The 24,736-nt window shown below is 42.8% G+C and overlaps 1 protein-coding gene across 5 annotated transcripts in view; it reads right to left on the bottom strand.

Annotated features, from left to right (window-relative positions):
- The window catches only part of mef2aa (myocyte enhancer factor 2aa), an 87,209-nt gene that overhangs the window by 49,362 nt on the left and 13,111 nt on the right, over positions 1-24,736 (bottom strand). For all 5 annotated transcript variants that reach the window (XM_090225398.1, XM_021598107.3, XM_021598130.3 and 2 more), the window contains exon 2: positions 15,165-15,368. Coding sequence is in view for 4 of the 5 variants with exons in the window: in XM_021598107.3 (XP_021453782.2) it covers positions 15,165-15,368 (204 nt within the window). In the remaining variant the exon portion in view is untranslated. The remainder of the gene's footprint in view (positions 1-15,164; positions 15,369-24,736) is intronic.

Here is a 24,736-nt window from a genome sequence, read left to right as displayed (position 1 = left end):
TCAGTGGCTTGGATATTTTCAGACAATTTAGTCAACTGGGAATTGAAGTCCAAATTGAGGATAAAGGCATCTCAATGTCATCATTATCTACATCTTTAAAAGATTGGGAACAAATGAGACGAACACGTTCCATTACATCCAACTAGCTCTAGACAGCTATATTAAAGATAAAAAGGTATAAACAACCATTCACAAAACAAACTATTACTACTACAAGAAGTTCACTTAACATCTTTTTCCCCGCTCCCACCTCCCTCCCCCTCTCTCTAATTCATCAACATCTCTCTCTCTCTCTCTCTCTCTCTCTCTCTCCCTGTCTCCCTCTCCCTGCACCCACAGAGTGGATCATTAGCTGTCAGAGCCCTTGAAACCAAACCCCCGTCCTCAACCCCCATACTTGCTCGCCTTTAAAATATTCATAAGGACAATTAGGAGTTCCAAAAAGGTGGGCGTAGAGAGCTGGGGCAGGTGTGGAGGGCTGGGGCGGGTTTGGAGGGCTGGGGCGGCGTGGAGGGCTGGGGCGGGCGTGGAGGGCTGGGGCGGGCTTGGAGGGCTGGGGCGGGCGTGGAGGGCTGGGGCGGGCGTGGAGCGGGCGTGGAGGGCTGGGGCGGGCGTGGAGGGCTGGGGCGGGCGTGGAGCGCTGGGGCGGGTGTGGAGGGCTGGGGCGGGCGTGGAGCGGGCGTGGAGGGCTGGGGCGGGCGTGGAAGGCTGGGGCGGGCGTGGAGCGCTGGGGCAGATGTGGAGGGCTGGGGCGGGCTTGGAGCGCTGGGGGCGCACAGCGAAGGGAGAGGGCAGGATATGCCAGCAGGAAGTATGTTCTGTAACACTCAATACCCAGACCACAGACCTGGCCTCATCAATCTTAGCCACAGCTCCCCTCCCTGCCCACCCACCTCCTCACTCAGCCGGGAAAGGCAGGGGAGGGTGGCATGATGCCAGCTAACCCCCCTCCTTCTCCTCCCAACTGGCTGTGCTCTGCTTTGTCCTCACCCCTGGGTAGAGGAGGGAGGTCTCACACTGCCCATGATGAGACGGGGGGAGGGCAAGCTGATTGTTGCCCAACGGAGCTAACATACAGAAGCCGTTCTATATGAAATAAGGGTCACATTTCTGTTACAGGGACCACAAGGTCAGTAGAGAACATGGGGGTGGTCTCATGGTTTGGCCTTCAGTTCCTCTGTCCATATTGGTCACTGTGGTCTCTCATGTCAACTATACATTAGACAGTAAACACAAACTTGGCAAGGGCGTCCATTGGTGGCATGACTGTCATTAAAGTACACTATATAAACTCAGCAAAAAAAGAAACGTCCTCTCACTATCATCTGCGTTTATTTTCAGCAAACTTAACATCTGTAAATATTTGTATGAACATAACAAGACGCAACAACTGAGACATAAACTGAACAAGTTCCACAGACATGTGACTAACAGAAATTGAATAACGTGTCCCGGGGGGGGGGGGGGGGGGGGGGTGCTCTTCGCTGACCATGGCAGAACACTGACATTCCTGTCTTGCAGGAAATCACACACAGAACAAGCAGTATGGCTGGTGGCATTGTCATGTCAGGATGAGCCTGCAGGAAGTGTACCACATGAGGGAGGAGGATGTCTTCCCTGTAACGCACAGCATTGAGATTGCCTGCAATGACAACAAGCTCAGTCCGATGATGCTGTGACACACTGCCCCAGACCATGATGGACCCTCCACCTCCAAATTGATCCAGCTCCAGAGTACAGGCTTCGGTGTAACGCTCATTCCTTTGACGATAAACGCGAATCCGACCATCACCCCTAGTGAAACAAAACCGCGACTTGCCAGTTCTGTCTGGTCCAGCGACGGTGGATTTGTGCCCATAGGCGGCGTTGTTGCAGGTGATGTCTGGTGAGGACCTGCCTTACTACAACAGGCCTTCAAGCCCTCAGTCCAGCCTATTGCGGACAGTCTGAGTACTGATGGAGGGATTGTGCGTTCCTGGTGTAACTTTGGGAGTTGTTGTTTCATCCTGTACCTGTCCCGCAGGTGTGATGATCGGATGCACCGATCCTGTGCAAGTGTTGTTACACATGGTCTGCCACTGCGAGGGCTATCAGCTGTCCGTCCTGTCTCCCTGTAGCGCTGTCTTAGACGTCTCACAATACGGACATTGCAATTTATTGCCCTGGCCACATCTGCAGTCGTCATGCCTCTTTGCAGCATGTCTAAGGCACGTTCACGCAGATGAGCAGGGATCCTGGGCATCTTTCTTTTGGTGTTCTTCAGAGCCAGTAGAAAGACCTCTAAGTTTTCATAACTGTGACCTTAATTGCCTACCGTCTGTTAGTGTCTTAATGACCGTTCCACAAGTGCACGTTCATGAATTGTTTATGGTTCAATGAACAAGCATGGGAAACAGTGTTTAAACCCTTTACATTTAAGATCTCTGAAGTTATTTGGATTTTTTATGAATTATCTTTGAAAGACAGGGTCCTGAAAATAGGTTTCTTTTTTTTGCTGAGTTTATATACAAAAGTATGTGGACACCCCTTTAAATTAGTGGATTCGGAGAAACAATGGCTCAGCTGTGAAGTGGTAGGCCACACAAGCTCACAGAACGGGACTACCGAGTGCTGAAGCATAAAGCATAAAAATGGTCTGTTGTAACACTCTCTACTGAGTTCCAAACGGCCTCTGGAAGCAACATAAGCAGAATAATTGTTCGTTGGGAGCTTCATGAAATGGGTTTCCATGGCTGAGCAGCCGCACACAAGCCTGATATCACCGGGCGCAATGCCAAGCATCAGTTGGAGTGGTGTAAAGTTCGCCGCCATTGGACTCTGGAGCAGTGGAAACGCGTTCTCTTGAGTGATGAATCACATTTCACCATCTGGCAGTCTGACACACAAATCTGGGTTTGGCGGATGCCAGGAGAACGCTACCTGCCCAAATGCATTGTTTCAACTGTAAAGTTTGGTGGAGGAGGAATAATGGTCTGGGGCTGTTTTTTATGGTTTGGACTAGGCCCCTTAGTTCCAGTGAAGGTAAATCTTAACACTACAGCATACAATGACATTCTAGACAATTCTGTGCTTCCAAGTTTTTGGCAACAGTTTGGGGAAGGCCTTTTCCTGTTTCCACATGACAATGCCCCCGTGCACAAAGCAAGGTGCATATAGAAATGGTTTGTCGAGATCGGTGTGGAAGAACTTGGCTGACCTGCAGAGCCCTGACCTCAACCCCATCGAACAGCTTTGGGATGAATTGGAATGCCGACTGCGAGCCAGGCTTAATCTCCCAACATCAGTGCCCAACCTCACTAATGCTCTTGTGGCTGAATGAAAGCAAGTCCCCGCCGCTACGTTCCAACATCTAGTGGAAAGCCTTCCTTCCTAAAAGAGTGTAGGCTGTTATAGCAGCAAAGTGGGGAACAACTCCATATTAATGGACATGATTTTAGAATGAGATGTTGACAAGCAGGTGTCCACATACTTTTGGTAATGTGTGTAGTTCAAACCAAATTAGGGCTGACCTATTTGATGTATTCCGATGTATTCTGACTATGTGTAGCTCTTCCTACATTAACATAAACGCAAAGTAAAGTGGTTATGAAATGACCATGGTGTTGCATGTTGCTGCTGAGCGACATGTATTGCATTACTTTTCATTACAAGTTAGGCCTTCTTTTACAAAGAGTTTTACCATAAGCCATGGTAGGCCTGTGCCAGCTAATCAGTGGCATGCCTCTAGAAACTAAAGAATACATCACTTAAGACATTTGAATCAAGTAAAACAGCGAGGAATCATATATCATGGCAATGTTGAAATCATTCAAGTGTTTATGGGATGATGTCAGCAACATGTAATTCATAGTCAAGATATGAAAACATTTGCCAGAACAATGAGATGCTGTAGAAAGCAAAGAATTCTATTACTGTAAAGGTCTTCATTCCTGGTGTTATTGAATTACATTAAACCATGTAGTTGAGTGTTGGAGATGTTTCATTATCTCATAGACTACTTGAAGTTTGCAGGCCTTCCATTTACGTTAAGGCTTTCTAAATTCACTTTTTAAGGCAGGAGTGTGTTAACCAAGGTGAGACTGGCAAACAGTTTATTCTTAGTTTTAACTGGCGCCACTGAGTCTAAAGCAGCCTGACACATGTCATTGAAAATGTTCAACAAATCATGTGTGATGACAAAGAACATGATCAGTAGTAGAGCATTTAATAGCATCTGTAAATTTACTAACCGTTGTGGAGTTAATGATGCCAGAGAGTGGGGACAGACGTTTTTAAGAGGAGGAGAAAGCATTTTTAAAACAATACAGAGATGGTCAGAAACAAACACATCAATAGTTTCCAAGTTATCAAAATATTCAAGTCAAAGGACAGGTTAGGATCTGTCTCTCTCATCTCAAGACCGGGTTCAGCAAGAAACCAGAAGAGAACTACACCGACACCAACCAGTTCTAATCTAACACAAGAGTGTTTGTGTTAACTAATTAACAGCAAAAATCATCAGTGGGAATATCCCACATCTGTACACACCTAGGAACATAAAGCACTGAAACACTAGTAATACATTTCATTCATATGGGGCCTTCTAACACAAGTACATGAGAAAGAATCAACATAATACAAATTCTACTCAGATGAACAGCAGAGGGAAATGTTTATTTCACAAAAAAAAAGAGCCAGAATGTAATTTGTCATTCAGTTTAAAAAACATGTACTCGTGTCATCTCTCTTGTTTCCTTTCTGAATGAGTGCTAGTGTTTTTTGTACAAAGCCGCCAGTGCAGTGCTCCAGCACTTGAGATTAGAGCATGGCTCATTAGTGTCATTGGAGAGTAATGTTTACAGGGACTGCAATGGCTGGGGGTCTTTTGTTGTTCTCTCTCCTTTTATTTTCACCCTCTCCAAGAAGACCTAGTTTTGAAATGAAAAATACATATCACACTTGAGAGTGAAGGATGAAAAGAAGCTCTGACGTCAATGAAGCATGAAAACAAAAAACTCTTGACTGTAACCTGGTAACAACCATCGCAGTGAAGAGTGCAGGGGCTTTGTTTGAAGAACAGGGGCAAAGGGCTAACACACATGCACACACTTTAATGGGACTCTTCTGGTTGTGATAAACTGAGGAAGATTTATTTGTTCACTGTCCATGTCCTGTTTTTCTGAAACATTAACATGAGTTTCCACAGCAACCAAGCCATAGTGAACATGAGGAAAAAGAGACAATTATAGTCCATTCACGGCTTGTTTCATAAATGTGGTGTGAAATAGGATGTTCTATAAAAGACTTGGATAAAAATGATCACAAGTGTTGCTTTCATAGAATGCAAAAAAACTCCAAAGAGAGTGGTGACCCTTTTTCTAGTGAAAGCCCAGAGGAAATGGAGTCCTTGTCCTATAAACTTTGAAACCCAGCAGGAGACTGGCTACAACCCCATTAGTACTCCTACACTCAGCATGGCAAATTATGGCTTTTCAACCAGAATGCGTACTGCACCTCAGTACATGGGAAAAGGGTACGTTCTGTCATCTAGAACTACAAAGACAATTCTGAAAAGTGTATCCAGCAATATCAAAACATATGAAAAGTGGACTTTAGCTTCTCTTCAGAGAATGACGGAAACATTTGTTCAACAAAGCCTGACTAACAACTTGACTTGTTTTTATGTGTGTGTGACATTTTTTCATCATGTAGTAATAAAGTACAGTGTGTGTTACTAGAAATCAGACTCAACATATCATACCTCCCTATTCACATGTGGAAGCAGATGAAATGCCTTGGGTAGAAGAGAATTGCAGTGCCAAGCATATTTCCTAAAAACACAATCAACAAAAGTAGATCAGTGTTTTATCTTGTCTTTTATACACTTGACAGAATGTACAGACATATGCCACTAGTAACACTCACGACATAATCCTCAGCTATGAGGTTAGAGCTATTATTGCTAGGCCAGTGTAGAAGTCTAATGTTGAATTTGTTAAATGAGAATTGCATTTGTTTTGATTAAATGTAAACATTTATTATGGTGTTGAAATGGTAGTTTTTAAAAATTGTAACCTGTAGGTCACCATAGAAAATGAGACCCTGCTCTCAATGGGCTCCCCTGATTAAATAAAAACACTTATTTTTCTGCTTTCAATATATACATTAGTGATTCCTTGATTATTTTTAGGTGGTTCATCATTACACTTTCCCGCAGATATATCCATGGCCTCATTGGCCTGCTCATAATAATGTGTTTATTTTGACAGTGCAGACTGACAGTACAGGTTAATTTCACTGACCTTTCCTGGAATGCACAGCAACACCTACACTGAACTGGATACACACAGCACAGTAATAGGAAACTAGCCATTTGCTTTGTTTTTCAAAACAAATCCATTACTTTAATATGAGCATTAGAACAAAATCAAATGTTTTTTTTTTCTGTATTACATGATTACAGATAAGCCCAAGCAAACAGGTTCAGGACTGACCCTTGCACACAGTGCAGTTACATTTCCAGTGACAAATGCAGAGAATAATCCCAGACACTGACAGCCTCAGTTTATAGTATGAATGCATGGATAAATGGACACTTCTATTCATATCCTACTCATTACAGACCAATTCCATAGAGAATCCAGCTGCAACAAATATATCAATACAGAGACGGCTTCAAAGATAATGAGCCAATACACCTTATCAGATCCTCAGCTGAGCATTAGATATAATACACTATCTCACCATAAATAGTACTCCACTACACCAAACCCCCTCTATTGGAATAAACATACAAACCGGGCATAGGTAGAAACTATTTGATGTCTCATAGGTTATGAAAAAGAAGGGAAAAGCAAATGAATGTCATTTTAATAAAGCTTGAGAGACCAAAAGGTACACATTTGGTTTGCTGCTGGAAAATTAACATTGGGATCAGCAGTTCATAAATCCTAAATGCCCTAAATCTACTTTAATTCAATGATTATATGTCAATAGAACTGACATTAGTCTTAGCTTAAGATCTACTTCTAATATTGTGGGTGCTCAGAGAGAGCTATAGCGGCATAGCAGTAAGAATGAGAAGGTACTGCTGAAGAAAACAGATACCAAGTGGTGCCAATGATCAGTGAAATGAAATGAGACCATGATGCAAACTAATCCCGACATATGTTAAAGTACAATTTATGAGTAAATATACAATTAAATCATGGCACTATAAAGATAAAAAGGCTGCTGAGACTGTCTAAATGACTTTGTTAGATAGATGTTTAAACTGAGGAAGAGAGTATTGCCCAATGGGTTTTGAAATGCCCAATTGGTTTTGAAATCTTGCCAGATTATATCACTTTGCAGGCAGTGGTATGTAACCCTGATGTATAGTGTGGACATTGCATTGGACATTGTACTCTGTTAAAGTGAGAGTTTTTTTTAGTGGTATAAGAATAAGTATAGTAAAAACATGCTTTAATCAGGGGAAGTGGGCTTTTAGATTCTCCCTCAGAGCGACCTTACACAGGCAAGCCAGTGCAGCTAACCATGTGTACCCTTCAGCCATCTCAAATGTCAAACAAGGCTTTAGTGGATCAGAGGGATTCTGGCTTCTGGCCAACCCAAAGTCAAGTCGCTAAGTTAAGCACTTGCCAATTAAAATGTAATACTTTTCATTTGTGTTGTCATCTGTGCATATCAAACATAAATTAGGCCCCTGACCCCTTTTAGATTAATCTTTCAAACTTGGTTAATCATCCAGGATTGGGAGAGTCAGTAACATCACTGGAGCGTGAGGTAAGTGCAATAATCCATGTGTGATGCCAGTAACTATAAGGCAGAAGAATCTCCTCAGCACACGGCAGCTCCATGTTCTCCTACGACGCAACACTTTGTCACATGATCATACAATATGGTGATTGCTGACTGTTCACGACTCGCACAAAATGTCTTTGAAAATTAAACTAAGTATTCAATTTGAGACTGAAGCTTGTAATTTTATCACCGTTTTCTTGTTTTACTGAGACAAATACTGTAAGGTGCATGCTTACAGCAGACTTCATAGTATGCACTACATTCTATCTGTTCCAGAGAGCCAGCCCCTCTAGAGGAGTGGTATGTTTGAGAGGATTCAGTGGTGAAAGCTTCTCTCTGTGCCAGCCAGAGCCTCATGTGACTGTCCCCATTATCTTGGAATGTCACAATTAGAGATACACAGCACTCAGGCCTGAATCTGTGTCTGATACTCCACAGAGGGAGCCTTCACCACTGGGCTATGATGTTCATTAAATCTGCTTACTCACTAAGCCAACATGACTATGTTCATAATATTCCAGGAAGATAACACACTAGAAGGCAAATCATTTTGATGATTACTTCCTATACTTGAGGAACAGTTGTTTATACGAGTATGAACTAGTGGGAAGCCTTGGTGGGGTCACTTCAAACTGGAGTAAGACACTAAAATGAAAGGACAATGGTTTCCATCATGTAATTACAGCATTATGTGGGCCACTGAAGTGTAGTTGTGTTGTGCATAAATACACAGCATGTCACGTTGTTGCAAGAGACCTGGTGTCCACTGCCTGAGAAACATGATTCATTGGTCCAAATGAAAGGAATTCATCAGGTAAAGTGCCGACTCAGATTAAGCAATTTATATATGACACAAAATATCCTCCTGCTGTTCCTCAAGCAATTGAGAATTGGAGAAAACACCAGCAATAAACATGTAAATGAGATTGCTAATTGTTTTGTCGCACGGTGTCAACCTGACCTGAAATTTGACTCATTACTCACTTAAGTAATTACACATCATGACCCCTTCATCTTGATTGAAAGTGACATCCATTAACCTATCAAGTCCACTTATGTGTAATATAATGCATCTATTACATGGTGATAACCATCCTCTGATCTCTGGTCCGCCTCTTACGAGTGGCAAAGTGCTCAAGACAGAAGTCTTTTGATTCTTCCTCTTTTTTAGATCTAATATCATTACACAGAAATGTACTCAGAACATTTCCATGATTTTCAATTCCACAATTCAACGTCTATTTGAGGACTACATCATTAAATTGAATGCTCCACTATAATAAAATGAAAGAAATTCCATCATCATTTTTGCCTAATCAAATAAAGCATCCGTATTTTGATCGGTAGAGTGAAGGGTTTCGAACAGAGGGCTTCCTTTCCCTCTCCTCCTGTCGATCTTTCTGTGCTGACAATTTTCTTCCCTGTCACGTCCTCCGCAGAAGCACCGGGAGGAAGATAATTGATCAATCAGGCTAATTGAACAGTCTGGACAGTTAGCCCACCATAGCAGATGTGCCAATTTGCATTCATTAAGACAGAGATGAGTCTTAATCACTGTACTGGCTTTGATTGACAACATAAACACCTCCTGTCTCAAACCCTGGATACACTCGCTCTTTTCTAAAAAAGAAAATACAGTCGTTTCTATATGTCAGAGGCCTTTATTTCAGGATCCACTGCCAATGCGGTTACTATAAGCAGGCTTTGTGGTGAAAGAGTGGAATGATTCAAATGGAAAGTAGTGGAGTAAAGAGAGAAAAGCAGACCCAATAGACCTGACATTATGAAATGGTCAGGATTTACATATCTTATTGGATTATTATTCTGAATAGTGAGTGCCATTCATAATAATAGATGATCATTGAAAGTAACAATACTGATAAATCTATGGAGATGATGCAAGTAATATTTACGCTAATTTTCTTTCACTGAATGAGCTCTTTATCTATAGAACACTCAACAATGAGGAACATTGTTCTATTTCCAAAACCACATTTAACAAATACGGCCTCTCTAATGTCGGAGATAAAGGTGAATTTGCGTATGACTGCTCTAGCTTTGTTTACTCCAGAAGATGGGCATGGGAAAAGACAAAAAGAGAAGAAGCAAAATGTCAACTTTTTATGTCCATTGTAGTCCAGCTCTTTACATGCCCAGGCATGGTATTTGAGTAAAACTGCAGCTCCAAATTTGATTAAAGCCATTATTCCCATCATGGACTAATGGGGATCCTAATAAATACCAATGGAGTAAAGTGTAGTCTACCACTCGTGTTTAAACTATTACAGCTGTATAATCCCATTCAATTATATCCACATCCCCTATTTTATGACATTACTTTAAATGTGTTTAGTCCATGTCAATTTCATTTAAATGCAAACTTGATTAATCCAAGCATAGCTGCAAACAGTAATTGTGTTGAGATGTTTTAAAGAAAAGCACAGATGGACGCCAAATCGTTCCTGTGAAGTTGATATCTGATTTTAAGGATTCTCAGCTAGACAGTGAGCTGTCTGTACTCAGAATAACGGTAGGTTATAAAACAGCTAAAGGAAGATTTCATTATCTCCCGTTGGGAAGGAAGAGGAGAAGGGATGATTTGATTATTTTAATTACCTACAGCAGCATTTTCATTTATGGTACAAATGAAATTCAATAAGAGAAGCAACAACAGCTACTATACTGTAGGACTTTTGCCACAGCACCCAACACGAACAGCAATGGTCTAATTATACAGGGTAGTCTGACATACAGTATGCAAGCTGGAGTCGATCTGTTTCTTTATCGCAGTGATCTTGCTCAAGTTGACCTGCATTTGATGTATCCTCCGTACATCAGTCAGATAAAAGGTTTGATGTATCCTCTGTACATCAGTCAGATAAAAGGTTTGATGTATCCTCTGTACATCAGTCAGATAAAAGGTTTGATGTATCCTCTGTACATCAGTCAGATAAAAGGTTCACAGGTTGCCCACTGCAAATTGTTTGTAAAGAAAATAAAATTAGCTAAATTGTATTCTCAGCACAGCACAGCACAGCACAAATGTTCACTCAGCACAGGAAAATGAGTTTGCTCTGGCAAGATATTTGCTATAAAGCCCTTACAGACCCAGACAAGCTTGACCTAACCTCTGAGGAAAGGAACCGGTGAATCAATCTATCCAGCATAGCTACTCAGTAAATAAAAGGCTGCTCTGTAAGCCGGGTCTTTAAAAGGCGAGACGCAGGTGGGATCAGATTGAAGCGGGGACACTTCTAATCAAACGGAGAAGTGGACGTGATCCACAAAGGGAGATTTCATGCAATAGTTCAGTTGTCGCCCGGAGTGTTGCTGGAGTTCAGACCACCACACACACACCCACACATACATATTAAGATGGCGCCGAAGAGGATGGCAGATGTTTTACACGGCCATAACCAATTGTGCTATTTTGTTCGTTTTTTTTTGTTGTTTGTAACTTATTTTTTAAACTTATTTTGTACATAATGTTGCGTCTACCGTCTCTTATGACCTAAAATAACTTCTGGACATCAGAACTGGGATTACTCACCACGAACTGGAAGAAGGTTTTTCCTTTAACGAGTCCGACGAGAAAGATATACTGCTCTCCCGGGAACAGGCCCAGATCCCCATCATTTGCGAGTAGAAAAGACAGAGGAAAAGATGACGCAGATCGGGCTGTATTTTTGGGAATCCGCGAGTAAACTCCCATTGTCATCTATTCTACTTGCTAACATGCAAATCATTGGAAAATAAAATGTATGACCTACAATTACGATTATCCTACCAACGGGACATTAAGAACTGAAATATGTTTCACCGAGTCGTGGCAGAACGACGACACGGATAATATAGAGCTGGAGGGATTTTCACTGGTTGCCATGAAGTGCTTTGAAAGGCTGGCTCACATGGCTCACATCAACAGCATCCTCCCAGATACCCTAGACCCATTTCAATCACGAGACCCCATTAACATCACGAGGGCTGTAGTGGAGCGGGTCGAGAGTTTCAAGTTCCTTGGTGTCCACCAACGATCTATCATGGTCCAAACACACCAAGACAGTCGTGAATAGGGCATGACAAAACCTTTTCCCCCTCAGGAAACTGAAAAGATTTGGCATGGTCCCGAGATGCTCAAAAAGTTCTACAGCTGCACCATTGAGAGCACCCTGACCAGTTGCATCACCGCCTGATATGGTAACTGCTCGGCATCTGACCGTAAGGCCCTCCAGAGGGTAGTGTGTACGGACCAGTACATCACTGGGGCCAAGCTTCCTGCAATCCAGTGTCAGAGGTGTCAGAGGCAAGACTTCAGTCAACCAAGTCATAGACTGTTTTCTCTACTACCGCACGGCAAGCGGTACCGGAGCGCCAAGTCTAGGACCAAAAGGCTTCTTAACAGTTTCTACCCCAAGCCATAAGACTGCTGAACAATTAATCAAATCGCCACCAGACTATCACATTGACCCCTCCCTCCATTTGTTTTGTACACTGCTGCTTCTTGCTGTTTATTATCTATGCATAGTCACTTCACCCCTACCTACATGTAAACATTACCTCTAACCTGCACCCCCGCACACTGACTCAGTACCGGTACCCCCTGTATATAGCCTCGGTACTGTGTTACTTTTTATTATTTTTTATTTTTTACTTTAGATATTTTCTTAACTCTACTTGAACTGCACTGTTGGTTAAGGGCATGCAAGTAACATTTCACGGTAAGGTCTACACTTGTATTCGGCTCATGTGACAAATCAATTTTGATTTGATTGACGCACGCATACACACATGCACAGACACACATTCATGCTCAAGCACAGCTCTCTGAGCCTGCTGTTCTGGTATCTACAGCAGAGCCAAGTTTAAGACAAAGTCCATAGCTCTCCACTGGGCTATCAAACTGTGCCCCAGGCATACATCCATCTGTGAGAAACATGGCAAATGCTCTCCCACACTGCAAGGCCCAGCCTTTATCTATAGATGGTACTACTGAGCAGGAATGTGACCTTTGATTTGGCTTCGCACATGGAATTGGACCGTATGCTGCCCAATGAAAACTCAGAAAGGATTTGCTTGGTCTCTCAAGCGAGGCAGATGAGCAAATAACTGTTTGTGTGGCAATTATCCGTTTAATGCAATTTATACATTTAGATAAGTGTCAGGGTAAGTGTCTCCATGTGAGACACATCAACACAGAGAGAGAGAGAGAGGGAGGGAGAGAGAGAGAGAGAGAGATGGCTCATTAGGAGTGCAGTCATCCTATATCCCAATGACACTGACTACACCAATAGGAAAGCAGCAGCCAGCCAACCAGGTAGACATTCATATCATGTCTTTTCAAAAGAGTAGTCCGTGTTCTAATGATAAAGATCATGTTTAAAAGTGCAGACATCTATCGGCAATCTCTGTGCTCTGCGAGAATAAAAGGATATCCTTTGTCTTTTATTGAAGAGGCTGTCTGGCTTTCTCTATAAGAACACTCCACAACAAGATGCAGCCAACAGCCTGGGCTATATCAGATAAGCCCACAGCAGACACTGAGCTCAGTGAATGACACACGGCTCTGACGTTTGCTCTTGTGCCGCAGCACTTTTTGGACCAGTGAATGGTGGCTTGTGTGGAAATGTTCAAAAGTGGAGCCTGGACAAGCCTGGTTACTTCTGCTCTGCTTCTTCACTTCTGAACCTTGGCCACATAGCCAGCAGGGCTAGAGGGATTTGCACATATCTGCACAGATGCTGGCCGAGTGAGCAGGGACAACGCTGCATTGTTCTCGTCTTTCATTCGTGCAGCAAGAGCAGGGCAGTATCCTTGCAGATGGCTAGAGGGGCTACGTGGGAAATGGACAGATCCCCACCAGCATGTACTACACTTGAGTTAGTGATGGACCATTGGCAGTGCTCCCTAGAGATGACACTGTGTGCCGTACTGAGTACAGTACATGCCAATTACAAGATACAGCTGACACGTACATCAACAATATACAGTACTGTAGCAATAGACACATACACTACCATACTGTAGAATCTCTATGGGTATCTCTACAAAAAGGAAACATGTAATAAATAGCAAACAATGAATCCTCTTCCATCTACAAGAATCAGTTGTTGTACTTGATAAGTACAAGGACTCTCAAGTCACAACAGAAAACAAACATGGTATCACTGTTACATAAGGGAGTGTGTCCATTTATTTGAATGCAGGTGAGACCCATCTCAGCTCAGAGAGAGAGGGCATAGGACCCCTGATAGAGGGCTTAGACTGCTGGATGCCAGAGCACTGTTTTGCAGCTCTGCCAAGCAGGTAATTCAATAGCAGCAGTAACATGAACAAAATATACCTGGCACAGCTGACTCCTTTTATGCAATTTGACTAATTTCTTTAAGTTAATTTTTTAATTTTTTTTTATGTGGGATTCTTGGAATTGGTGTATTCATCATGCTCTTTCAACTCATGAAGTGTCTCTGTTGGACAGATTAATAATAAGGTATGTTTGAGTGAAGTCTGCCAGTGAAAACACAAGTGTATTACGATGCCGCTAGCAGTGCAGAAACCAGGGAAATGTCTGTCCTGTTTAATGAAAACACCTCAGTCAAAACTTGAAACACAAGACCTAGTCTGTGTCTACTTTAAATATTGGCTTGCAAAACAAATAAAGCACATTTATTGTTATTATCATGAATTTTAAACTGGGCCTGAATGTGTTTGTTTTTCATTTAGTCAAAAGTGAAGACACTAGCTTCAGAAAACAGATTCTGAATAGGTTGAAAAACAAAGTGCGTCAGTGGGAGGGATTTGGATCCCGATGGATCCACAATCTCCCCCATTTTCTTTGCAGTGATACTCTTGGCCGACAAATTTGATAGGCTGGCATAACAAGCGGCTTCTTCTTCTTCTGTGAGTGTTTGGGCATGTAGAGGGACACTAGCTGCCAGGGAGACCAAGTGCTGCTGGAATTCTCTCCAACACTCTCAGAGCCAATAGGAATCTCGAAAGTATGTTCATTACATAATGCTATGTAATTAAACCTAACATCTGAGTAAAGTATAGGCTTTTTGTCTTAAACAGTGGTATAATGATTATGGGATTCATCCATGCAGGTATAGACAGTATAGTATCTGGGGGAAACAGAGTTTCCATGCTGTTTGGACAGCTACTGAGTGCACGCCTGTGCAGCGGTAGATTTGTCTTGTCGGTTGCTGGACTGAACTGAAGCTCAACTTATCATAGGCTGCAGATGTCCCTTGCCCTATCTGACTGGTAGCTAGAAGGAAACTGTTACAAACCCTTCAGTCTTCAAAGCCCAAACATTGTATTTTTTTCTGCATAAGCATATGCATGGTTTCCTGCCCTGATACAGTGAAAATGTAAAAGCAACTCACCTCGACAATGTCGGAGTTGGTTCTGCTCTCGTGGGGCTCGTTGTACTCAGTGTATTTGAGCAGGACCTTGTCCATATCTGTGCTCGCATACTGAAAGAGTTTGTTTGAGCTGTTGAATATGATCAGGGCTATCTCACAGTCACATAGAACGCTGAGCTCATAGGCCTTCTTCATTAGCCCAAACTTCCTCTTCGTGAAGGTAACCTGAGGAGACAGTGACCATCATCATCAGTTACACACAGAACAAAATCAGGTTTAAAAAAATACTATTCAAATTCAGAAATTATGCATAGATACATCCACACATATTTAGTATGCATGTATAAAAGAGGGTGATTAAACAGAATTGGAAATGATGTTGAGCAGCAGCCTGGGGGTGTTCTTACTGGTTGGATAGGGGTCAGGCTGCAGCAGCACAGTTTCAGAACTAATAATAAGACACTTTCCTATCTCCATCTCTCATAATACAGAAGTTATAAGTGTATCCCTTTAGGACAACTACAGTGAGGATATGAGGCTGGTGTGATTGGTTAGCAGACCAGAGGTCAGGCAGTGTAAAGTCATGTAGCGGTTAGGTAAGCTGAATCAGGGCGTTGGGAACAGGGATCCATACATTACATTAGCTCCTGACTCCATGTACGGTACGGACAGCGGTCCCTCCCTGCCCCTGCATCACTCTGCCTGTAACACGAGCCCACAGATGGGACTGTAGGTCATGCATCACTCCAGGGGTACTGAAACCTAACCCTCTCTGCAGACTTTCTGTCCTGCATCTCTTCAGCTCTGTATCTGTGGTTGCCTGTACCCAATACACATGTCATTATGTAGCACTACTTTATTGCCTATGCAGTAATGTATGCTATGACCCTGTTCATTGTAGAACCTCATCCAGACAAACAGGGAAACAAGGAATGCAGATGTTCTTCCATTGGTATATTTTACAGGCAGTGTACTTTGAGACTGTACAAGCGGTTCTGTAATGTTGTTTATGTGAAACACCTCCTCGATAGCATTTATGCAAGCTTATCATCCTCACAGTGTGCGTCATGTAAAGTGCATTCAGTTACAGTACAGTGAGAGCTATTCTATGGATATGCCAGTGAAAGCTGTGCTTCAGGCCAAAGCAGAGTGAATGTGTCTGTATTCACTTCCACCAATTTCACTGACCTACTAAGAGGAGCTAGGCAGATGAGCTAGCTTTGTTCAACATTAATTGGTCACAGCTTGTGCCTACTCTCATTTAAAATGGCATAATGCAACATAATCTTATGAGTTGTATAGCTTCTCTGTCTCAACTGAGCCAGGGGGTCACTTCAACTGTGAAAAATGAATTTCAAATGTTCCACACTACAGGTAATTACACAGGTCCATTATAACTCTGAGAGACACACAGGCCCTTTCCACATGTCAGGTTTGGACATGATGACAAAACCAAACACCAGAATAACATTTCCTTTAAATGCATGAGTTGCAAGTCTTAGAACATGTTAAGTTAATGACCTTTGACATATGGATATATATGAGTCCTGCTGGAGAGCAGTCTCTCTATCCATTGCTTTAGTGCATGTCATAGTGTTTATTTGTGCTGTGGAGGCAATACGCTCCACGAGGGCAGACAAGGGTATGTGCCATCTCTGTATCCTTGGTCCACAGAGGACCAGTCCCCACTCTGTTCTCATCAGACCTGACTATAACAATGTATAGTACAGTAGGCTACAGTAGCTCCTGGAGCAGGTTAATGGGCCGGCGTATGACAAGCCAAACCACCTGACATTGACCTCCCTTGACTCACTCTCCTCCTCAGAGTTGCTTGCTTGTTTACTTGTTTGTTTGTTTAACCGTCTGGAAAGCACTGACTGTCATGTGGGGAAATAATTAACAAATTGACAACGTTTTCGCAGATGAGTGTGTCTGCTAAGCTAAGCCATGGAGAGAGGGAGATGTCACCTTTCAGCAGGAAGCAGGCAGCTAACCCTGGGTGAGTGAACTGAACTGGTGGGCTGGGACTTTGTTCCACCTGGCTGGGCTAGCCATCAGTGTGCTGAGTGGAGTAGCAGGGCCACAGCGCTGCGCTGACCCAGGCTCCTGCTTCATTTCACCCAGAGAAGCACAGAGACCTGGATCAGCCCGCATCGCCCCCGCAGAGCCAGCTGCTCTCAAAGAGGAGTGTTCCCTATTCTAGTATACTCTCTGTATCCTTTCACTGACTGGAGATACTGTAGGATGTCTAAATGGTTTCTGTACTGTATTCTCTTATCAGAGAGTAAAATACCATGTCAAACATGCCCACATACTGTGCTTCATACTAATGTACAATGAGCGACATTTTGATCATCGACTAATATCTTAGATGCAGCGAGAACAAGCTGCTTGTGTCATGATTGTCAGTAGCCTACACCGCAGAGTTAAGACCTTGCTAAGGCGTGGGCCTTTGGGTTGACACCCCTCTCAGTGGAAAACCACAAGCACCTTTGAGTTCACGTGGGCTAGTCTATAGGTAGTGTTTTCCTATGGCTCGCAAAGAAACCCACACACACAGACACCATTCTATGGGTTCCTCAAGAATTACGGTGGTGTAATGATTATGTTCAGTTAATGTACTGTCTAATTCATGCAAATCACGGTGACAGCAAAAGTGGTATCCACAGTAAATCATGTGAAACAAACTTCTTTTGAGTACCACAAGTTACTAGTGTGTTACTATTATTCTCTACCAAACATTCAACTGCAAATATGGAAACAAGAAAATGACTAAACTATTCTAAACTCTAAACTTAAAATGCATCTATTTCTCCATCTTTTTGCAGCCTTTGATAAGGTTATTATAATAACCCACACAGAAATTATATTAGGATTTTTCACCTGACTATGAGCCTGGCTGAAAACCTTGACCTTTTCAGATTCTCTCTCATTGCTAGTGACGAGCTGGGGGTGCTAATTCTGCTCTCATAGAAAACTTTCTCCAACTACTTTTCCTTCATGGCTCCACCATTCATCCTATGAAGTGCACATCTCAGGCATTGCTGTTCCAAAATTCTCAGTTGACAACTGTAATCAGCAATGAAATGTGGGAAGACGAACGAAGAGGAAAAGTGATGTGACATCAATAGAGTGTCTAGCTTGGTCAAGTGGTTATATACAGAACCAGTAAAACGTTAGGACACACCTACTCATTCAAGGGTTTTTCTTTTTTTTAAACAATTTTCTACATTGTAGAATAATAGTGAAGACATCAAAACTATGAAATAACACATATGGAAACATGTAGTAACCAAAAAAGTGTTAAACAAATAAAAATATGTTATATTTGAGAATCTTCAAAGTAGCCACCACCCCCCAAAATAAAAGAAATTGCCTCGATGACTGTTTTGCACACTCTTGGTATTAATTCAACCAGCTTCATGAGGTAGTCAGCTGGAAGACATTTCAATTAACAGGTGTGCCTTGTTAAAAACGTCTTAGGGCTGAAATCCCGGGATTGATATGACAACAGCCAGTGAAAGTGCAGAGCGCCAAATTCAAACAACAGAAATCTCATACTTAAAATTCCTCAAACATACATGTATCTTATACCATTTTAAAAGTACTCATGTTGTTAATCCCACCAAAGTGTCTGATTTCAAATAGGCTTTACAGTGAAAGCACCACAAACAATTATGTTAGGTCACCGCCAAGTTATAGAAAAATTCTGCCATTTATCCAGTCAAAGAAGAGTCACAAAAAGCACAAATAGCACAAATAGAGATAAAATGAATCACTAACCTTTGATGATCTTTATCAGATGACACTCATAGGACTTCATGTTACACAATAAATGTATGTTTTGTTCAATAAAGTGCATATTTATATTTAAAAAATCTCAGTATACATTGGCGCATTATGTTCACTAGTTCCAAAAACATCCGGTGATATTGCAGAGAGCCACATCATTTTACAGAACTACTCATTATAAATGTCGATGACAATACAAGTGTTAGACATGGAAATATAGATATACTTCTCCTTAATGCAACCGCTGTGTCAGATTTAAAAAAAGCTTTACGGAAAAAGCAAACCATGCAATAATCTGAGAACGGCGCTCAGAAAACAAATAGAGATATCCGCCATGTTGGAGTCAACCGAAATCAGAAATAACATTATAAATATTCACTTACCTTTGATGATCTTCATCAGGAGGCACTCCCAGGAATCCCAGTTCCACATTAAATGTTTGATTTGTTCGATAATGTCCATCATTTATGTCCAAATGGCTACTTTTGTTAGCACATTTGGTAAACAAATCCAAAGTCATGAAGCGCGTTCCCTAATTGCAGATGAAATGTCAAAAAAGCTCTGTTACTGTCCGTACAAACATGTTAACGATGTATGGAATCAATCTTCAGGATGTTTTTAACATAAAACTTCAATAATATTCCAACCGGAGAATTCCTTTGTCTTCAGAAAAGAAAAGGAGCGTGAGATACCTCTTATGTGAAATGCGCATGACCAGCGCGTAACTGCTGGCAGACCTCTGACTCATTCCCTTCTCATTCTCTCCCCTTTCACAGTAGAATCCTAAAACAGTTTCTAAAGACGGTTGACATCTAGTGGAAGCCTTAGGAAGTGCAACATAACCAATATCCCACTGTGTATTCAATAGGGGCTGGGTTGAAAATCGACCAACCTCAGATTTCCCACTTCCTGTTCGGATTTCTTCTCAGGTTTTTGCCTGCGATATGAGTTCTGTTATAGTCACAGACATCATTCAAACAGTTTTAGAATCTTCAGATTGTTTTCTATCCAATACTAATAATAATATGCATATATTAGCAACTGGGACTGAGGAGCAGGCAGTTTACTCTGGGCACCTTTTCATCCAAGCTACTCAATACTGCCCCTGCAGCCATTAGAAGTTAAAGTATTATTTGTGGAATTTCTTTCCTTCTTAATGCATTTGAGCCAATCAGTTGTAGGGGTGGTATACAGAAGATAGCCCTATTTGGTAAACAAAAACAAGTCCATATAATGGCAAGTACAACTCAAATAAGTAAAAAGAAACGACAGTCCATTATTACTTTAAGACGTGAAGGTCAGTCAATACGGAAGAATTTAAATGATAAAACTCTCTCATGTGTAATGAACACGATGGGAAACAGAGAGATGGTTTCAAGTGCAGGGCGCAGCAGGTGTTTATTGTAAAGGACCACAGGAAGAGGCAGGTAGATGGGTCCAGGGGCAGGCAGAAGGTCATACACAGGGGTCCAAAAAGGCATCAGTACAGGCAGGGAAAAGGCTAGTAAAGTAGTTCAGGAGATCAGGCAATAGGCTGATAACAGGAAATCCGATAGGCTAAAGTACAGGCAGGGAATAGGAAAAAGGCGTCGTTCATGAAGCAGGGAAAAACTTTATATACAGGAGGATGAAATTACACGAAAAACAGACTTCCAAATAGAAGTTTGTCACAAAACAAAAAATATCTCAATGATGGAGTGCAAAGAACTGAACTAAATAGTGTGTGATAATGACATACAGGTGTGTAAACAGGTGATCAGAACTCCGGTGATTGGGATCTGGAGCATGAGCTGCGTTCAGGGGATCTATGTGTTTGAGAGTGTGAGCTGGAAAGTGGGCTGGAAAGTGAGCTGCGTTCAGGGGATCTACATGTTTGAGAGTGTGAGTTGGAAGCAGACATTACATCATGAGGACCGCCACAGAAATGAAAGACCCAGAGTTACCTCTGCTGTAGAGGATAAGTCCATTAGAGTTACCAGCCTCAGAAATTGTAGCCCAAATAAATGCTTCACGGAGTTCAAGTAACAGACACATCTCAACATCAACTGTTCAGAGGAGACTGTGTGAATCAGACCTTCATGGTTAAATTGCTGCAAATAAACCACTACTAAAGGACACCAATAAGAAGATACTTGCTTGGGCCAAGAAACATGAGCAATGGACATTAGACCAGTGGAAATCAGTTCTTTGTTCTGACAAGTCCAAATTAGAGATTTTTGGTTCCAACCTCCGTGTCTTTGTGAGATGCAGAATAGGTGAACGGATGATCTCCGCATGTGTGGTTCCACCCGTGAAGCATGGAGTATGAGGTGTGGAGGTGCTTTGCTGGTGACACTGTCTGTGTTTTTTTTTTAATTCAAGGCACACTTAACCAGCATTGCCACCACAGCATTCTGCAGCGATACACCGTCCCATCTGGCTTGCGCTTAGTGGGACTGTCATTTGTTTTTCAACAGGATAATGACCCAACACACCTCCAGCCTGTGTAAGGGCTATTTGACCAAGAAGGAGGGTGATGGAGTGCTGCATCAGATGACATGGCCACCACAATCACCCGACCTCAACCCAATTGAGATGGTTTGGGATGAGTTGGACCGCAGAGTGAAGGAAAAGCAGCCAACAAGTGCTCGGCATATGTGGGAACTTCAAGACTGTTGGAAAAGCATTCCAGTCGACGCTGGTTGAGAGAATGCCAAGAGTGTGCAAAGCTCTCATCAAGGCAAAGGGTGGCTACTTCGAAGAATCTCGAATCTCAAATCTATTTTGATTTGTTTAACCCTTTTTTACTTTTGATGTCTTCAGTATTATTCTAAAATGTAGAAAATAGTAAAATGAAGAAAACCCCTTGAATGAGGTGTGTCCACACTTTTGACTGCTACTGTATATGACCTACTGTACTGAAAATAATGTGTTGCCAGAGATCAAACTGAGTGCATGGCCGTCTTGCTCTGCCATGAAAGGATCATGTAGACTAGGGATGGGCAACTTTGATGGAGGTGGAGCCACAATAAATCTGAATTCATTATGAGGGTCCGCAGTTGCTCACAGGTCTGTGTCCATACCCACACATTCATTCAATCAATCTATTTGTGCAGTGAAACTACTTAACTCTCTTAACAATGCATTATACCAGTAGCCAGGGCCGGCCCTAGCCTTCTGGGGGCCCTCCCATCTCGCAGGCAAAACATTTTACTGGCCCCTGTCTTAACAATGGAGAGAATAATTTAAGTTTAAAAGTTATTTTCCTGCAATTCTACACATTGTGCCTTGACTTATGACATGTTAAAGGTAGACTCAGTGACATGACGTAGACGGAGAAAGTAAACAGCATAGTTGGTGCTGATGCACAACCAAATTTCAAAATGGTACTTTGCGTATTCTACTATTCTAACTCTCAACAGTAATCTATCACTGTCCATCTGTGCGCCCTGGCACCAGCTGAGAGAGTGACCCGGGCCCCCTGGCTGTGCAGAACTAGAGTACAGTACTAGGCACAGGGCCTTCCTTCATGTCCTGTCTGGCTGGATCAGCTCTGACGATGGGGACGGACATCCACAAGTCCCCCATTCCAATGGATCACCGTAGCACCCAGAGGTCTGGCCAGCCAGCTGCGCTTGACCTTGAAACCCAACAGTAAGTTTCTTCCCATTAAACTCCATGAAATGAGCCCACCGTTCAAGCTCTTCTGCTAGGTCTACATTGATAGTGTATGTATAGAGTTTAGTTGAACAATTTCACTATTCAACTCGGCTGAGCCGGTGAGAGGACTGCTGCTAGAAAAATAATGTAATTATTGTTCAGTATTAGACGTCATTTGAATCATTACAGTCATTACAGTTTTTCTGCTCCTGCTGCTTTCTAACCTGACAACAGGAGCAGACCACTAAACTTCCCTCACTAACCTCTTGCTAATACTTAAATACGTGAAAACAATACATAATAGTCTGTATTATACAGCTGCTACCCTCTCATTTGTAAAGGCAGTTTAAAGATTCTACTTTTCAAACATGCGTCATAGGCAGTGCACTCCATCTAGCCTCCCCTGTTTTCCCTGTTGTCTCTCTCTGCATTCTCTATCAACACGGATTTTACCTGTTCAAAAAAGAACGGCGTTGGCCTGAGAGCTTTCAGAGTTTCAGAGAGGGGAGACTAAGGGATGAAAAATAGTGATGTGCTCCGATGCTTCCCCCGTGAGAGAGGGAGAGACGGGGAGAGAGAGCGAGAGAGAGAGAGAGAAGGAGAGAGCAGCACTGTGCCCACGAGCATGTGACATGCCAAAGCCAAATCCAAAGTGAGCCACAGCTAGGGCAGGCAACCCTCCACCCAGCAGGAAAATCATCAAACTTTTAATGACTTGGGCAATTACCCCCGGTGAGCCTGCTTAATGGCATCCAGAGGACGTCGTTAGACATGAGGAGCTAGCTACGCAGAGCTCTCTAGGCCAGCCACAGCCAGCCTCACTCCACTCCACTACTAAACAAGGCCACTCTGTACCTTTCACTGGGAGGGAGACCCCACACATGCTGCTGCTAAAAAGTCCTTCTCGGCTCTTCCATGGGCTTTCACGTTGTTATTTTGTACTATTCATGAGGCATGGACCGTCACAACACAATCAAGCCACAACAAAGAGTTTCTCTGTTTGCAAGGCACTTCTCATTAGGCCATGTGAGCGTACAAGCTAGATTCGCCCTCAGGGATTCATCTCAGAACATTCCCCTACTCTTTAATTATCCAGCCAGACTGTCTAAATGAGACAGGTGAGTGTTATCATTAGGAGTTGTAATTGTAGGGTGGTGCTGAGCTGAGGATGGATCTATCCACAGTGATCCTGTTGTCCAGCTCCATTATAGCATTCATCCCTTACACAGGTTTTCAATTAGCATGTCAGGCAGGCTGCTCTGCTCTGTGAGGCTGGCTGAGCTGAGGCTTCTCTCTCCCTCCCTTTGCCTGCACTAAGGGCCACACTCAGGGACTGGTGTCTAGAACGGTGTGGGCCCTGTGGGCCCTGTACTCATGACAGGACCTCAGCCTCCATCTTTCATACACCTAGAGGATGAAGAGAACAGTAGAACCAAGGGGATCTAGGATGAGCATCATAAAATAATGCTATGGTTATGAAATCTACATCTATTCATAAAGAAGTGATATGGCTAAAACGTTGGCTATTATTACATTTTAGAGAATTGATAGGCGAGTCAATCCAAAGGTAATCAAAGAAACATCCTAGAAATGACACACTTTACGTGCTCTGCCTGAGCTCATTCCTGCATGGGCTCTTGAGTCTAATCCATTTGTTTTGATAGATAGTGCAATTACAGACCTCCTAGCTCATGCCACACTCGCTGCCATAATTTGTGAAAGGTCAACAGCCCTTCCAGAGCACTTCCAGTGATGATATGAGAAGACGACCCCCCCCCCCCCCCCCCCCCGCGCAGCGTCCTGTATTACCACGCTATTTAATTAGCCTACTTAAGGCCTTCGTTCACTTTAACGCTATGAATATGGATTGCTGGCAGTGAAGCCACACGGATAACGATTCTAATTGTCTTCCGACAATGAGCTCGTATGCTAATGGTCGTTTCCCCTTGGTTAGGAGCACACCCCAGGGACAGGACACTGTGTGTTTCAAGGTCCATGGAGAGAAGATACACACACATCACATTACCATGGTGAAGCTTCATTTTAGCAGCACTCCCAGTGTATTCACAGTGTGCCCTATTCTCATAGAAGAGTCTCTGTTGCTGAGCCAGCGAAACCACAGTAATGGCAGCGCCTGGGCACTACTGATAACCATTATGGGA

This window comes from Oncorhynchus mykiss, chromosome 1 (assembly GCF_057628025.1).
Source record: "Oncorhynchus mykiss isolate SJ-2025 chromosome 1, ASM5762802v1, whole genome shotgun sequence".
NCBI classification, from domain to species: Eukaryota; Metazoa; Chordata; class Actinopteri; order Salmoniformes; family Salmonidae; genus Oncorhynchus; species Oncorhynchus mykiss.
Note: the sequence above shows the minus strand (reverse complement) of the source record. Positions and strands in the feature narration are given on the sequence as shown.